Below are 18,098 nucleotides of genomic sequence, written 5' to 3' on the forward strand. Positions count from 1 at the left end.
GCTGGCTTGAGCAAGGAGTCACTGGCTCGGCTGGAGTCCCCTCACCCTCGTGTGAAGTTGATGCTTCTCATCTCTCTCCCTTCCTGTCACTGTCTGTCTCTCTCTCTCTCATTAAAAAAAAAGAAAAAAAAAGAAAGACAACAATAAAAACCATCAATAATTCTGCCATCCTGGGATAACCACTGTTACCACTCTGGCAGACTTCCAGCCCTTCTGTCTTCAACGCAGCCACACTATTAAAACTGCAAACATTACAAATGACATAAGCCCTTATCCTCATCACTGAAACCTGTTACAAGGTTGGTCCTTGCAGCATAGTATAACAGCAGAAGATTGAAAACATTCATCATTTTTAGGAACTGGTTACGTCTAGTATCTTAACAGCAAATAAACAGTCATTCAAAAAAGAAAAATGAAGGAAGCACCTTAATGGAATAATAGGAAACAATTTCCAAGACCCATTAAGTAGGAAAATGTATAGAACAGAATATATAGTTTGCTAATGCTGTTTCCCAAAGACACATACTTGCCTATAAGTGAATAAAAGCTCTAAAAAGATATACAAGAAACCAGAAACACTGACTACTTCTATAGGAATACTATGGAGTATCCAGGGGGAATACTTTTCATCCTTTATTCTTTTATTTCTTTATATTTTTGTGATCTGAGTTTATCATCTCCTTAAAAAAATAACATTAAAATAATTATAGCCTGACCTATGGTGGCACAGTAGATAAGGCAACGACCTGGAATGCTGAGGCCTGATTTGAAACCCTGAGCTTGCCCAGTCAAGGCACATACGACAAGCAATCAATGAACAACTAAAGTGAAGCAACTATGAGTTGATACCTCTCACTTCCCCCCTCCCCTGCATTTCTCCCTCTCTCCTCGCTCTAAAAATCAATGAACAAAATCTTTTTAAAATAATACCAATAATTTAAAAATAAGTAAATACAACCTTCCCAAAACAGTGTGAGACTGGAAGAAGGCAAATTCGTAAATAGGATTTTTATTACCTGCTAACAGACTGCCAAAATTAGCTCAACCTTTGCCATAGGACACTTAGGTCATTTTTAATGTTCCCTATTGATACCATAATGAACATCTTTACACATAAACCTTGTCACATTTCAGATTATTTACTTAAATTAGATTCTTGAAACTGATTCTTTGGATTATTTCCAAATTGTTTTCCAGATGGATTGGCAATTCTTACCACCAGTCCCCATAAAAGAATCTGGCTCAGGCCCTGGCCAGTTGGCTCAGTGGTAGAGCGTTGGCCCAGCGTGTGGAAGTCCCAGGTTCGATTCCCGGCCAGGGCACACAGGAGAAGTGCCCATCTGCTTCTCCACCCCTCCCCCTCTCTTTCTTCTCTGTCTCTCTCTTCCCCTCCAGCAGCCAAGGCTCCATTGGAGCAAAGTTGGCCCCCAGGCACTGAGGATGGCTGCATGGCCTCCACCTCAGGCGCTAGAATGACTCCAGTTGCAACGGAGCAATGTCCCCTAGTGAGCTGGATGGGTGGATCCCAGTCTGTCTCTGCTTCTCACTTCAGAAAAATTAAAAAAAAAAAAAAAAAAAAAGAACCTGGCTAACCCACAGACTCACCACCATTGACTTTTATCTTAAAAAAAAAAAATTAAGTGTCCTGATCTGATCTTTTCACCTGTTTCAATTTGCATTTCTAAGTAGAAAGATTAAAAATATTCTCATTCATTTATATGTTACTTATAATTCCTCTTTTGCAAATTGTTCACAGCCAGGGCATTTTTTGGAGCTCTCTGTGTCAGAGCACAAAACTCAGCTTAAGCAACATCATTGCTTACTTTCAGAAGGCAGGATGGGTCCCCCGATCATCCGTGATAAACCAACAGCATAATCACAAATATCCACATACTCCTGAACTTCTCCCACACCTTCTACTAAGATTTTCCCCATCTCCAAAGACACCTAAAAATACAAAAAGCCAAGTTGTATTTTTCCAACAGAATTCATTCTTTAAACATTAAAATGACAAAAGGGAGAATGCAAAACATACTTTGTGTCTGTCTTGTGACAATAAACTTCAGAAAAATCTGTTATTTTTATGAAGTATTTTTTCACTTTTTCCTGTCCATCTTTTTCATCTTTCCTTTTGAGGAGAGACTTTTACAATACACAGACTGCTTTCTTAAACATTATGATCTCACATACAGAAATGTGTGATAGCCTTATTTCCCTTTAAAGGATATTTTTACTACAGAAATACTTTACCAAGCTTCCCAGTACTTGAATCTTCTCCCGCAAGGCATCACCAATCTGTCTCACTACTTCTCCTCGCTTCGGAGCAGGAATCTAAGAAAAGAATGGAATTTTAGGCCCTGGCCGGTTGGCTCAGCGGTAGAGCGTCGGCCTGGCGTGCAGGAGACCGGGGTTCGATTCCCAGCCAGGGCACATAGGAGAAGCGCCCATTTGCTTCTCCACCCCCCCCTTCCTCTCTGTCTCTCTCTTCCCCTCCTGCAGCCAAAGCTCCATTGGAGCAAAGATGGCCCGGGCGCTGGGGATGGCTCCTTGGCCTCTGCCCCAGGAGCTAGAGTGGCTCTGGTCCCAACAGAGCGACGCCCTGGAGGGGCAGAGCATCGCCCCTGGTGGGCAGAGCTTCGCCCCTGGTGGGCGTGCCGGGTGGATCCCAGTCGGGCGCATGCGGGAGTCTGTCTGACTGTCTCTCCCCGTTTCCAGCTTCAGAAAAATACAAAAAAAAAAAAAAGAATGGAATTTTAGCATCTGATTCAAAGTACAAACTCATGTCCCTAACACAGTATTACATAAATGTGATGTGAGAGAGCAAACTACAAGCAGGTGACTTTTTGATCAGACCCAGATGGTGAGAGGGCGGCCCCAAGACCAACAGCCCAGAAAATAGACAATAGGTTCACAAAGAGCAAGGGACTGTGCCAAGAAGAGAGAGTCAGATCTGAACACAATCTCTGGGATGACTCCAGAAAGCTTAAAATTCCTAAATCCTATAGGCTTTTATGATTCCTGGCGATGAGTTTTTATGGGTTAAACTGTATGCATGCCTGAACCCTCAATGCAACTTCCTTATAAACCGGTATTCCATAATCCACTCAAATCATATTATTCACTCACCAAGTATTTTCTGAACACCTATTATGTGACAGGAGCAATAATAGCACTGGGACTAAAATAAGAAGTGAGGTATTTATGGAGCTAATTAATATCTAGTGGGAGGCTATAAATAATTACAAATTGCCAAAAGGCCTATTAAAAGTTCAAGGAAATAAACAGGGTGCTGAGATAGAGAAAGCAGCGGTTTTGAGGATATTAGGTAAGTTTTTTTAATTTAAAAGGTTGTCAGGAAAAATCTAAGAAGGTGAGATTTAAGCTGAACTCCAAAGAATGGGAAAAGTCGGCCACAGGAATATTCTTCCCGGGAGGGTGGGAGCGAGGACCTAAAGCTAGAAATTTTTAAGGAGTCAGAATCTTAGAATCTTGCCTGACTTGTGATGACGCAATGGATAAAGCATTGACCTGGAACACTGAGGTCTCGGGTTTGAAACCCCGGGCTTGCCTGGTCAAGGCACATATGGAAGTTGATGCTTCCTGCTCCTCCCCCTTCTCTCTCTCTCTCTCTCTCTCTCTCTCTCTTTGGTCAAGGCACATATGGGAGTTGATGCTTCCTGCTCCTCCCCTTTCTCTCTCTCTCTCTCTCTCTCTCTCCTGCTCTCTAAAAATGAATAAATAAAATCTAAAAAAAAAAAAATCTTACCTAAGTGCAGTAGGAAGTCTCTAACAGTTTTTAAGGACAAAAATAAGATAGTCTGCTTTATCTTTTTTTTTTTTTAAGATTTTATTTATTGATTTTAGAGAGAGGAGAAAGAGAGAAAGGCTAGGGGGGAGTGGGAAGCATCAACTTGCTGTTGCCTGTCTCATGAGCCTTGACTGGGCGAGCCTAGAGTCTCAAACCAGAGACCTCAGCATTCCAGGTCAACACCTTAACACCTTACCCACTGGTCAGACTATTTTTTTTTATTGATTTTAGTGAGAGAGGCAGTGAGAGGGAGAGGGAGGAAGACAGGAACATCAATCTGTTTCTGTATGTGCCCTGGTCAAACCGGCAACCTCTGTGCTTCAGAACAACACTCTTAACCAACTGAGCTATTTAGCCAGGGTATTCAGACTATGTTTTTTTAAGATTTTTAAATTTTTTATTTATTTTAGCGACTGAAGAGAGAGATAGAGACAAGGGAGGGAGGAGCTGGAAGCATCAACTCCCATATGTGCCTTGACCAGGCTATCCCTGGGGTTTCGAACCAGGGATCTCAGTGTTCCAGGTCGAGGCTTTAACCTCTGTGCCACCACAGGTCAGGCCTTCAATATTTTTATATTTCGTTCTTTTTCCCTTCAAGAAAAACGTGCCCTTTGAAAATGAACTACAAAAAACTGGCAAGGCCAGTCATAGGGATCATGGCCAACTAGGGGGTCCACATGCGTGAGGACCCAAGAGAGAACGTGCATAGACCAGAAAGGGATCGGGCTCTGGTCTGTTCTTGTTTGAGGTCCCAGCAACCTCTAAGTCACTGCCCCCATTGACAGAAGCCTCAGAAGCACAGTTGGGAAAGTCTGTCTCTTTCCTAAACTTTGAACTCAATTGCTTAACTCAAATTCTAACAAGTGGATCCCCAACTGACTCTACCATCGTCCAGAACAGCAACCCGTTCATGCTTAGCAGCCCCCACTCTATGGTAGGTCTGAGAAGTATGAGAAAGCGAGTAGGGCACAGGCAGAGTCTGGCATTGAGGAGTCAGAGCAGACGGCCCAATGCGATCCTGAACGTGAAAACGACAAAGCACAGACCAATATTAAAGACAGGCCAGTTCAGGGGGAAAAAAGTCCCTGATTTCACACTAACTCTTTTCTCAAACACCACTGTATTTACCCTGAGTAAGTACATACACATAATAGAAGTTTCTGGTCAAATGTTTCACTGCCATTCAAAACAGTGTATACAAAGAGTGAAATCCTAGTATAAATGACAGGCTTTATATATTTATTAATAATGTAGCAATACTGGCTCACCAATTTTTAAGAAATGTAGCACACTAATGCAAGATGTGAATAAACTTGCTAAGAGTGATGGGGAAGAGGGGAGAGAAGTCTGCGTTTTCTGCTCATCTTCCTGCTGAGGGCGCTCAGAACAAGTCACCACAGAATGTGCCCCTTTCTCATGCAGATTACTTTGTGCTGAAGGCACTCAAGACCCAGTAGACTCAGGAAAAGCCTTTACCTCCCCCTTAGCTTCCTAAAAAACTTAGAAAAGGGGCCTCTATCAGGAAGAGAGCTACTACCAGTCACAACTTTTTATATTTGACTTATCTGCATAGCAGGGCAAACATCTGTTTACCAAACATCTGCCCTTTAAAGCTCAGGACCGCTATTCATTCCCTTCACTCAGAATGCTGTATAAGCACCAGCTAACTGGCTACCTTTGGGGTTCATATCTTCGAGAGCCCTTTAAGTACAAAATTAAAGTTTGTTTTTCTGTGTCAATTTAATTACACTGCTCACAAAATTTAGGGGATATTTTATCGCTTCATAAACATTTTGAAATATCCCCTAATTTTTGTGTGCAGTATATTAGACCAGCCACAGAACCTAAAATGGAAAATTTTTTCCTCCCCTATGCTACAAACTTACCACGGCTCTAAAAAATAAGTCTATTAATTAAAAGAAAAAATTTACGTACAAGAAAACAATTATGTTTAAAAATTATGCAAGAGGAGTAGAGGGACAAATATTCTGTGACAGAAAATGATTTAACTTTGGGGGGTGGGCACACAACACAATCAATTGTTCAAATGTTATAGAGATGGCCTGACCAGGCAGTGGCACAGTGGATAGAGCGTTGGACTGGGATGTGGAGGATCCAGGTTTGAGACCCCGAGATCGCCAGCTTGAGCACTGGCTCATCTGGTTTGAGCAAGGCTCACCAGCTTGAGCCCAAGGTCACTGGCTTGAGCAAGGGGTCACACGGTCTGCTGCAGCCCCTCGGTCAAGGCACATATGAGAAATCAATCAATGAACAACTAAGGAGCTGCAAGAAGAATTGATATTTCTCATCTCTCTCCCTTCCTGTCTGTCTATCCCTATCTGTCCCTCTCTCTGACTCTGTCTCTGCCACACACACAAAAAAAGTTATAGAGATGTTCACCTGAAACTATGTACTCTTATTCATCAATGTCACCCCATTAAATTTAATTTAATAAGAAAAAAATATGCAGTAAGCATAGGCTGGTATACAATGCAATCACAGGTCACAGAATTTTAGACACATCTTGTATACATGCATGTTTGTATAATAATCACAACCATAAAATAAACACATAGAAGACTGATAGGAAATTCACCAAAACATAACTGTAATAACCATTCTATATTGAGAGTTTAGGGCTTAAATTTGATTATCTTGTTTACAGCATCATCCAATTTTGTTTTTAAGTAGGGATATGTGTTACTTTTATGATCAGAAAGAAAATTATGTATGTCATTTTTGGAACATGACACTGCTCTGGACACTCTTCTCTAGCCAGGTAGGGTGAACTTTACTGAGCACACTGTTTACTTTTGGAAGTGGTATTTGCCTGCTCAGGGATATCTTTGTGTATAATGGAACCCTCAGCCTAATTTATGCCCAGAACTAGTTAAAGTAGAAGAAAATTGTTGATTAGAAGCAATCTTTTAGCAAACAACAAAGCTACATTCACCTCAGGACTCTCTTGGAGTCTGCCCCTCCCCAAGACGCCCTAGCAATCATTGATTCAGAGAAAACACTTGGCTCAGCAGTCCGGAAACCCAGCAGCACGTGGTTTTATCACTGGCGGGTGCTGAGGTTTGCCCTGTGCCAGACTCTCCCGTAAGCATTTGACAAGATTAACTCATTCTACCCACATGGAAACTCAGGAAGTCAGCACACGAGGTCTCCCCTTTTTACAGGACAAAGCACACTTGAGGTGAAGAGATTTACTTCTAGGTAGAGCTGAGTTAACCACCCACGGAATTCCTACACAGCCTCAGAACTAAAATTTTTGGTGGCTGAACAAAAGGGGTATTCAGGGTGGGGGAGGGAGGACTGGGAAATCCAGGCTAACTCTGTTCTTCTTCTCCCCTCCTCCGGAGCCCTGGCCTCATCTAGTACCAGCTCAGCAGGGCCAAGCTCAATCAGTCCCTACACTTACTCATGTCACCCCTGGTGGGGTCAGAGCTGGAGGAGGCTGAACCCGCCTCCGAGCCTGATCAGACAGTTGAGGTACTCCTGCCTACCCTTGGAAAGAGCTCCCACCACTGTCCTGTGGACCGGAAATGTGGACATAGTTCTGAGAGACTCCTCACCTACTCCCCTACAAAGCTGGTGGGGAGGGCGAAGCAAATGGGTGTTTTTAGTATAGATATCTCATGCACTTCAATAAAACTAATTTATGCTACATCAGTAAGAGTTTTAATCCATTTAAATTTACCCATTCACACTGAAGTCCAAATGGTAAAAGGCACTCTTCTAAGACGACAGCAGAGGAAATCACAGCCCCCCAAGAGCTCCTGTTTCAGCAAGGGGGACTGACCTGCTCATCAGATGCTTCTTCATCTCACTGCAATTAAAGTAAGTAACCATTCCATGGCCTCCATTACTTACATCTGCCCAGATTCTCCATGCTTCTCTTGCTTTCTTTACAGTTTCTTCATAGTCAGCCATACTAGCCTAAATTAACAATGGAGGGATGGTGGGGACGGAATAACAAAGAAATAAAAAAATTAGGGGGGACAAAGGAAAAAGGAAAAGGAAATGATCATCTCCTAAGAACACACAGACTATTTTTGGAAAACAACTTAAAATCTCTGGCTGACCCTAAGATTTGTGGTTTGAAATTATCTTCTCAGCCTACACTTCCAAAACTTCACTGAAACCCAGTAGGTCATGTTAGAATCTCGCTGTGATTTTTTAAAACCTTGCTTCTCCAAGAAAGTGATGTTAGCCTCATCTGGAAACAACACCTGAGGTGTATCAGAATATCAGAACCTCAGGCTCCAACCCAGATTTAAGAGGTTAGAACCTTCATTCTAAAAGTCCTCAGGTGACTCTGAAGCAAGACATTAAAGGGAACCTCTCTCTCCCTAGTTCTCTTTATGGTTCACCTTTTCTAAGGCACACACACCTCCACCCAAAGAGCAGGTCTCCCAGACATTCCTAAATATCAGTGAAAAAGGAACACATCCTTCTTTGACTTTCTAAATGTGTATTGTTCTTGATCACTCCCACTAACTCTGGACGTGCTGTTTGCATGAAAAATAAAAGAACTTACCTGTCGAACTCTTGCTATTGGCTCATTGTTAGCAGGACAATAGGTTGTGATAACCTAAAAACAAAAAGATGAACACCATTAGTAGAAAATGTAATCCTGTCCAAATTGGGGGAACCAACCAAATAAGGGAAGAAACAAAAGGAGGAAAAACAAAAGAAGACTAAGATGCAGTATCCAAATTCGGAACCTGAGCTTCTGTTACAAATAAGCCACTTTTGGCTGGTCCGATGGTAGTGGGTTATCAGAACTTATTAACTTAGTGTCACAAATAAGCCACTTTACAAAGCTTTCCATTTTGACCTCAACTTTCAGAACCAACTTTCTGCAAAACCCATCCTTGCCATCTAAGTATTAGGTACATTAACAAAAACCTAAACATAACCCGTTATCTCATCTCTTTTTCCATTAATAACAGACCAAACTCCAGGTTTACTTATACCTTCTCTTCCTTACTCTGCCCATAAGGTAAAATAGCCAAGGCCAAACAACAATAGGAAAGGCCTGTGTCCACACGAACTGTAAAGGTCAACTAGAAATAACAAAAAAATCAATGTATAGCTATTAAAGGGGGGGGGGGGGGCCTTCAGGAGGAAATATTTTATCCAGGAACCTAATAATTAGATGCCATAACGGGAAAGAAAGAAAATTATCAATTTGGGAGAGGAGGGTATTAAAACTACCTGTATCTCCTACTGTCACCAGAATGAAGGTGTTTCCTCTAACAAAGCAGGTTCATTATATAACGTGCACAAAGTTTGTCTCATGTTATGTAACATTTTCTTACAAAAGCTTTCTTCTATAAACAAACAAACAAAGAAAACTCAAAAAAATCTAGGCAATGATTACCTTATCTTTCCATCGTACTCTATAAAACGTTTTATTGAGCACTGTCAGACTCTGGAAATAGAGAAATGCAGACAAGCTGGTTCCCACGGAAGCTCAGAGAACACATGACAGGTTTTCAGGAAGCACGAGCTTGGAAACTCCAAAGGATTTCAGAAAACAAAACAATATAAAGCTATACTGTAGGACATTACCTATGCCGCATGTCACATCTGAGGAGCCACAGGCAAGCACAAAATTAAGACAATCTCCACCGTTAAGCGTGTGGCATTTTTCACTACAGACTGCAGAATTCTGCCCTTAGTTTTAAGTGTGTGTGAAAAGTTTAATCCCCGACCAACTCCAAAATGACATGGAATCGACTCTCCATAGGACACAAGGACCTAAAATCTAGGGGAATTGTTAAGGCATCCTCCATTAGAAAACTTTTACTGTGGAGCATCGAAACTTCCCACCCAGTATAATCCCCCAAGGCGGCAGGGGGCGCCGGATGGAGCAAAGCCAGCCAGGCCTCCTGGAAAGAAGTGAAGCCGCAGAGATTTCCCGGGACGCCCGCGTACCTCTCCCCGGCCTCCCCAGCTTCCATTATACACGCCCTCGTTTTCCTCGCGGAGCCCCAGCTCCTTCAGCCAAGCATACTGCGGCTGATTGATGAGCAGAGTGGACATGAAGGCGGCAGGCCTGTTCCAGGGTCCTAACAGCTTGCTCTTCCTTGCAACGTGCACGCAGAGGCGGCAGGGTACGCGCCACATACTGAGCCCAGGACGCGAAACGCGCCTGCGGCCTGAGAAGCCGCTGAAATAAAGCCCCGCCCCCCCGCCCGGGAGAGCCCATTGGGCAGGCCCGCCCCGCCCCAGACACGCCCCCACCTCCTCAAGGCCAGCCCCAGCCTTCAACCCGAGCTTAATTTTGTGGCTGTAAAAAAGGGGGTGCCGCAGGGATGAAGCGAGAGGGCTACTGCCATCTAGTGAAAAATGCCGAGAACCGCGACAGCAACTAAGAAATACTTTCCAGAAGTATTGGCTCTATATAGTACAGTAGGTTAGAGCAGGGCTTCCCAGACTGTACGGTGCATATAATCACCTGGCCACCATGTTAAATGCACATTCTGAATCCGTGGTTCTGGTCTGGGGTCTCAGAACCAGCATTTCTAACCAGTTCCCAAATGATGTTGGCGCTGCTGTTCCATAGAATAGCCAAAGGGGAAGTTTCTTGTTTATTTATTTCTTTGTTTTTGGAGGAAGGAGGAAGAGGATTGATTGTTTTCACTGCTTTGATATATTCAAATTAGTTTTCTAAGCCTGACCTGTGGTGGCGCAGTGGATAAAGCGTCGACCTGGAAATGCTGAGGTCGCCGGTTCGAAACCCTGGGCTTGCCTGGTCAAGGCACATATGGGAGTTGATGCTTCCAGCTCCTCCCCACCTTCTCTCTCTGTCTCTCTCTCTTCTCTCTCTCCCTCTCTGTCTCCCTCTCTCCCTTTCTCTCTCCTCTCTAAAATGAATAAAGAAAATTAAAAAAATAAAAAAAATAAAAACAAATTAGTTTTCTAATTAATGAAAAATCTTAAATTATGATACTTTCTTCTAAATATCCTGCCTAATATTCTTGCTTTTGAAGAACAAAAACAGTTTTGCTCAATTTCCTTCATTCTCTTCGAAACCCTGGGCTCGCCTGGCCAAGGCACATGTGGGAGTTGATGCTTCCTGCTCCTCTTCCCTTCTCTCTCTCTTTCTCTCTCTCTTCATATCTCTCTCTCTCTCTCTCTCTCTCAAAATGAATGAATACATTTTTTTAAAATTTCCTTCACGCTCAATTTCTTCTATCTTCCTGCAACATCCTTTCCACCCCCCTTGCCATCCCATTTCCACGTAATCCCACAAAAACTAGGCCTGCTCTATGTAAGGGAAATGCTAACATCTCAATCACCGTGATTTGAACAGGAGCTAATACATTCTCAAATCAACTGAATTAATAATAGGTGTTTCAGCGAGTCCCAACCTATTTTTCAAAATATTACTTCTCACTACCTGCCTGTGGCCTTTCACATTGCAGCCAGACAGAAGTCACTTTAGGTTTCTGTATGAAGCCCGTATAGTCCTCCCACTGTGTCTATGTCCTTGCTGTTCTCTCCACCTGTCAAACCCTTCCGTCCAGCTCTGCATTCAAGCTTGAGCTTTAGCTGTTCCATTCTTTTTTTAAAGATTTTATTTATTCATTTCAGAGAAGGGGAGAGAGAGAGAAAGTGAGAGAGAGTAGAGAGGAGCAGGAAGCATCAACCCCCATATGTGCCTTGACCAAGCAAGCCCGAATCTGTGACCTCAGCATTCCAGGTCTACGCTTTATCCAGTGTGCCACCACGGGTCAGGCAAATCTGTTCCACTCTCAAAGTGCAAATAATTTCAGCAAATCCTTGGCATGTATCAAACACTTTCCAAGAAACTGTAGTAAGTGTTGAATAATACTTCTGCTTGTAAATGTTATATTTTTCCTTGTTAAGACAGGTACGATCCTTGACTCATTCCTGCATGGCTCCACAATTCCCATTATTGTATCAGGGTCATGTTCACCTATATGAATGAATGAATGAATGAATGAACAAATGAACCTTCCAACACACCTCAGGAGTAATAAGCATGGATCCCTTGTCCAATATTGGTAATCTCTATCAACAACCCAGTTATTGTCTTCCATCTACCCTTAGGACTGAGGCACAAATTCCCTTCATTTTATTTCTCAGACATTTTAACTAAGAATTTAATTCTCATTTTCTGGCTGCCGGCAAAATTCTTTGTGCATCCCAACACCACACCCTTCCTTCCTTCTCCTTGTTTGATTCAAAAATAAAAAGACATTTACAGATGCACTAATATTTTTTAAGATTTTTATTTATTCATTTTTTAGAGAGGAGAGAGAGACAGATAGCCAAAGGGGGGAGGAGCAGGAAGCATCAACTCCCATATGTGCCTTGACCAGGCAAGCCAGGGTTTTTTGTTGTTGTTGTTTGTTTGTTTTGTTTTGTTTTGTTTTTGTATTTTTCTGAAGCTGGAAACGGGGAGAGACAGTCAGACAGACTCCCGCATGCGCCCGACCGGGATCCACCCGGCACGCCCACCAGGGGCGACGCTCTGCCCACCAGGGGGCGATGTTCTGTCCCTCCGGGGCGTCACTCTGTCGCGACCAGAGCCACTCTAGCGCCTGGGGCAGAGGCCAAGGAGCCATCCCCAGCGCCCGGGCCATCTTTGCTCCAATGGAGCCTTGGCTGCGGGAGGGGAAGAGAGAGACAGAGAGGAAGGAGGGGGGGCGTGGAGAAGCAAATGGGCGCTTCTCCTATGTGCCCTGGCCGGGAATCGAACCCGGGTCCCCACACACCAGGCCGATGCTCTACCGTTGAGCCAACCGGCCAGGGCCAAGCCCAGGGTTTTGACACAGTGACCTCAGCATTCCAGGTCGAAGCCTTTGTCTACTGCACCGCCACAGGTCAGGCCCATATACACTAAAGTTTAGGACCAATACATAATGCTCTTAGGAACTGTTAGCTTCCTTCTCTTGACTAAGTCAAGGAGAGAGGTTCATGGCTGTCAGCCAGATTTGGGAAGATAGACACCAGCAAATGCCAACATTGAAAATTAGGATTGCAATGGGGGTGGAGGGTGAGGGAAATAAAGAGTGACAAATATACAGTGACAGAAAATGATTTGACTTTGACTGATGGGCACACAACACAAGCAACAGTTCAAATGCTTTTATAAAAATGTTTCCCTGAGCCTGACCAGGCGGTGGCACAGTGGATAGAGCATCGGACTGGGATGTGGAAGGACCCAGGTTCGAGACCCCGAGGTCGCCAGCTTGAGCGCGGGCTCATCTGGCTTGAGCAAAAAGCTCACCAGCTTGGACCTAGGGTCGCTGGCTCCAGCAAGGGGTTACTCAGTCTGCTGAAGGCCCGCGGTCAAGGCACATATGAAAGCAATCAATGAACAACTAAGAAGTCACAACGCGCAACAAAAAAACTAATGATTGATGCTTCTCATCTCTCCGTTCCTGTCTGTCTGTCTCTGCCTATCCCTCTCTCTGACTCTCGGTCTCTGTAAAAAAAAAAAAAGTTTTCCTGAATCCTATGTACTCTTATTAATCAATGTAACCCCATTAAATTTAATTTTTTAAATACATATTTTTTTCTTTCATTGAGAGGAGGGGAGGCAAAGACATACTCCTGCATGTGCCCCCTGCTGGGATCCACCTGGCAAGCCCAGTAGGGGGCAGTGCTTTACCCATTTGGGGCTTCTCTGTTGCTCAGCAACTCAGCTCTTCTTAGCACCTGAGGTGGAGGCCAGGAAGCCATCCTCAGCACCTGGGGCCAACTTATGCCAATTGAGACATGGCTGCAGGAGGAGAAGAGAGAAAAAGAGAGAATGGGAAGGAGAGGAGAAGCAGATGGGTGCTTCTCCTGTGTGCCCTGACCAGGAATTGAACCTGAGACTTGAACCCGAGACATCCAATCTCTGGGCCAATGCTCTACCACTGAGTCAATGGGCCAGAGATACGTAAAATTTTTTAAAAAGAAAGAAAAAAGAAAATTAGGATCACATCTCTCTTCCATCTCCTTTTTTCAAAACTCACTTAGCTCTGCCCAACAGAAGGTCAGGAAAAAAATAAATTTTGATGGGACAGAGCAGAAAGAGATTAAATTAAATTAATCATGTAAAAGCACACATTTTATATATGAAAGAGAATTAAATGAATCATATATGAAAGCATATAAAAAATTGCAAAGCACTATAGCAATTTAAATGTACAGGCTAAACTCAGGACACCTTGAACCAATTCTGTATTAAAAGTGGCAGAGATTGCAAACGGCCAATTCTGCTTTTCAAATGACTTATCAACGGCATCATAGGGTGGTGATTAAAGCAAGGACTCTGGAATTACAGCATAGGTACAAATAACCTGTGTCTTGGATATCCTTAGTGAATGCTAGCCAGCTTCATTCTTCAAAGATAGCTGCTGGCCAGGAAGCAGAGGGACGTAACCTGAACATGTATGTATCCCCAAGGCAGCAGTAATTAAAGAAATCATCATGACTCAAGATGTGATTTCATTATTGCTAACTGGGAATCTGACTTGTCAGAGCATGGGTGAGTGACACGGCTGTTCTGAGCAGACTAATATTAATCCAGATCACAAAAAAATGATGCTACAAACTAGAAAGCTGGTTATTTTACAGTAAAAAATATCTTGCCCTGGCCGGTTGGCTCAGTGGTAGAGTGTCGGCCTGGCATGCAGGAGTCCCGGGTTCGATTCCTGGCCAGGGCACACAGGAGAGCGCCCACCTGCTTCTCCATTCCTCTCCCTCTCCTTCCTCTCTGTCTCTCTCTTCCCCTCCCACAGCCAAGGCTCCATTGGAGCAAAGTTGGCCCGGGCGCTGAGGATGGCTCCATGGCCTCTGCCTCAGGCGCTAGAATGGCTCTGGTTGCCCCAGATGGGCAAAGCATCGCCCCCTGGTGGGCGTGCCGGGTGGATCCCTGTCAGGCGCATGCGGGAATCTGTCTGACTGCCTCCCTGTATCCAACTTCAGAAAAAGACAAAAAATAATAATCTTCAGAAAATGAATCATTCACATCCTTTGATCACTGCATTCTCTTCCAGAATACTAACTACCTATTTGGTTGTTTAAGGAGCCCAGAATCAGAAGTAGAAAAGTTGTTGATTAACAATAAATGAGCCTGACCAGGTGGTGGCGCAGTGGATAGAGCGTCGGACTGGGATGCGGAAGGACCCAGGTTCGAGACCCCGAGCTCACCAGCTTGAGCACGGGCTCATCTGGCTTGAGCAAAGAGCTCACCAGCTTGGACCCAAGGTTGCCGGCTCCAGCAGGGGGTTACTCGGTCTGCTGAAGGCCCACGGTCAAGGCACATGTGAGAAAGCAATCAATAAACAACTAAGAAGTCGCAACGCGCAACGAGAAACTGATAATTGATGCTTCTCATCTCTCTCCGTTCCTGTCTGTCTATCTCTGCCTCTGTAAAAAACAAACAAACAAACAAAAAAAACCCAAAACAATAAATGAGCTTTTCAGCCGGATCCGCCATCTTTCAGTAATTCGCCAAAATGACTAACGCAAGAGGAAAGAGGAGAGGCACGGTATATCTTCTCTAGGCATTTTAGAAAACATGGAGTTGTTCCTCTGGCCACATACATGCGAATCTACAAAAAAGGTGATATTGCAGACATCAGGGAATGGACACTGTTCAAAAAGGAATGCCCCATAAGTGTTACCATGGCAAAACTGGAAGAGTCTAAGGTGGCACCTGTTGTGAACAAACAAGTTAAGGGCAAGATTCTTGCCAAGAGAACGAATGTATGTATTAAGCATATTAAGTACTCTAAGAGCCGAGATAGCTTCCTGAAACGTGTGAAGGAAAATGACCAGAAAAAGAAGGAAGCCAAAGAGAAAGGTACCGGGGTTCGGCTGAAGCGTTAGCCTGCTCCACCCAGAGAAGCACACTTTGTGAGAACCAGTGGAAAGGAGCCTGAGTTGCTGGAATCCATTCCCTATGAATTCATGGCATGATAAGTGTAAAAATAAATAAGAGACCCCACTGTATTGATAAAAATGTTTCTCATAGCCTGACCTGTGGTGGCGCAGTGGATAAAGCGTTGACCTGGAATGCTGAGGTCGCCAGTTCAAAACCCTGGGATTACCTGATCAAGGCACATATGGGAGTTGATGCTTCCTGCTCCTCCCCTCTTCTCTTCTCTCTCTCTCTCTCTCTCCTCCTTCTCTGCTTTCTAAAATAAATAAAGTCTTAAAAAAACAAAATAAAATTTGAGGTTTAAAAAAAAATGTTTCTCATAATTGAAGTGAAGTGTGGTATCCCTTAAACCCCCCAAAATATTTAAAGAATAAAAAACAGCAATAAATGATCCTAGCCTGACTTGTGATGGCACAGTGGACAGAGCGTTGACCTAGAAAGCTGAGGTTGCAAGTTCATAAACACTGGGCTTGCCCAGTCAAGGCACATACAAGAAGCAATTACTAAGAAGTGATGCTTCCTGCTCCTCCTTTCTCTCTCTCTCATCAATAAGTAAAATATATTTTAAAAAATACATCTTCTAAAATAAATAAATCAATAATTCCAGCATAGGTAATGGCATCAGGCTAAGACAGTCTCCAAACCATGAGAAATAATTTATAGATCTAATGCAATCCCAATCAAAACACCAGAATTGGCACAGATTCTGAAGTTCCCCCCCCCTCCAGGTTCTAAAGTTTACATGCAAATAGAAATGCAAAGGATCTAGAATAGCCAAAACGGTTTGGGGGGGGGAGGAACACATTTACCTAATTTGAGAATTAAAAGAATTTTACAATTACTATAAAGCTACAGTAATCAAGAAAGTTTCACATTAATGTAAAGACAGAAATAAAGATAAATGGAGCCTGACCTGTGGTGGCGCAGTGGATAAAGCGTCGACCTGGAAATGCTAAGGTTGCCAGTTCGAAACCCTGGGCTTGCCTGGTCAAGGCACATATGGGAGTTGATGCTTCCTGCTCTTCCCACCTTCTCTCTCTGTCTCTCACCCTCTCTCTCTCCTCTTTAAAAATGAATAAATAAATAAATAAATAAAAAGATAAATGGAGCAGAATGGAGAACCCAGAAATAGTCCATTTTCAGTGAAAGTATCAAGGAAATTCAGAGTGGGAAAGGACACTAGGGGGTCCTGTCAACAAATGGTGCTATAGTAATCCGATAGTCACAGGATTAAAAGAAAAACAAAACACCTTGACTTTCAATTCAGACTATATAATTAACTCAAATGGACCACAGACCTAAAGCGTTCCTCTAAAAGTCTAAAACGTCGACAGGAAAACATTGGAGAAAATATTTTGGAAGCGAGGGGGTCTTTCCATGTGCTATATGATATTTAGTTATATCCCATAGCACATAGTAAAATGATGATTATAGAATGAAATTTAACTCTTACCTCTCACAGCACACAAACATCAATTCCAGGGGGATTGTCATTCTACGTAGGAAAGGTAAAACAGTCTAAGAGTTAGGAGATCTGGAGTCAAGACTCTTATTTTCAAAAGCTTACTGTGTAATCTTTCTTCATTTCTCAAAATGAGGAATTGGATCAAGGGATTTCCCAAATTCCTTTATATATCTTTATTTTCTTTTTGAAGATTTTATTTATTGACTTTACAAAGAAAGGAGGAAGGGGTGGAGCAAGAAATATCAACTCACTGTTGCTTCACTACGGTTGTTCATTGATTGTCTCTCCTATGTGCCTTGACTGGGCAATCCCGGGGTTTTGAAACTGCAACCTCAGTGATCCAGGTCCACACTCCATCCACTGCGCCACCCCAGGTCAGGCTAAAATCCCTTTATATTGATGTAAAGTACTGCACCCCATATTCTTTTTTTTAAAGATTTTATTTATTCATTATAGAGAGGGGGGAAAGAATGAGAGAGAGAGAGAGAGAGAGAGAGAGAAGGAGGGAGGAGCAGGAAGCACCAACTCCCATATGTGCCTTGATCAGGCAAGCCCAGGGTTTTGAACCAGCAACCTCAGCGTTTCCAGGTTGACGCTTTATCCACTGCGCCACCACACGTCAGGCTACACCCCAGATTCTGAAAGGCGCTGTACCTCATTTCATTGAGTTCACGTAGAGACTCCCAGTCCAGATAAGTTTTGAAGAGTTTTATTAAAGGAGGAAATTTATTAAATATGCCAGCCACATATAGCTTACAGGGGGCAGTCCCAAATCATGTGTGTCTATATAACCAGTCTAGGGGCTGGTTATATATCCCTAATTATACATGGGCAGGGGAAAAGCCTGACATCACGGCATAAGCTTATAACCTTTGTCTTTACCTACACAGGTTTGGGAAAAGGATGAA

At 43.3% G+C, this 18,098-nt stretch overlaps 1 protein-coding gene and 1 pseudogene across 3 annotated transcripts in view; one reads left to right on the forward strand and one right to left on the reverse strand.

Moving 5' to 3' along the window:
• Positions 1-9,983, reverse strand: part of ALDH7A1 (aldehyde dehydrogenase 7 family member A1) — a 45,843-nt gene extending 35,860 nt beyond the window's left edge. For all 3 annotated transcript variants that reach the window (XM_066274230.1, XM_066274231.1, XM_066274229.1), the window contains exons 1-5: positions 9,755-9,983; positions 8,352-8,405; positions 7,685-7,750; positions 2,251-2,331; positions 1,824-1,947 (exon numbers count right to left, since the gene is read on the reverse strand). In XM_066274230.1, coding sequence (XP_066130327.1) covers positions 1,824-1,947; positions 2,251-2,331; positions 7,685-7,750; positions 8,352-8,405; positions 9,755-9,946 — 517 coding nt within the window. In that variant the 5' untranslated portion in view covers positions 9,947-9,983. The remainder of the gene's footprint in view (positions 1-1,823; positions 1,948-2,250; positions 2,332-7,684; positions 7,751-8,351; positions 8,406-9,754) is intronic.
• A 5,317-nt stretch (positions 9,984-15,300) lies between these two features.
• On the forward strand, positions 15,301-15,763 carry LOC136336368 (large ribosomal subunit protein eL21-like; annotated as a pseudogene).
• Positions 15,764-18,098: the final 2,335 nt, after the last annotated feature.

The sequence above is a fragment of the Saccopteryx bilineata genome, chromosome 4, assembly GCF_036850765.1.
Source record: "Saccopteryx bilineata isolate mSacBil1 chromosome 4, mSacBil1_pri_phased_curated, whole genome shotgun sequence".
NCBI lineage: Eukaryota > Metazoa > Chordata > Mammalia > Chiroptera > Emballonuridae > Saccopteryx > Saccopteryx bilineata.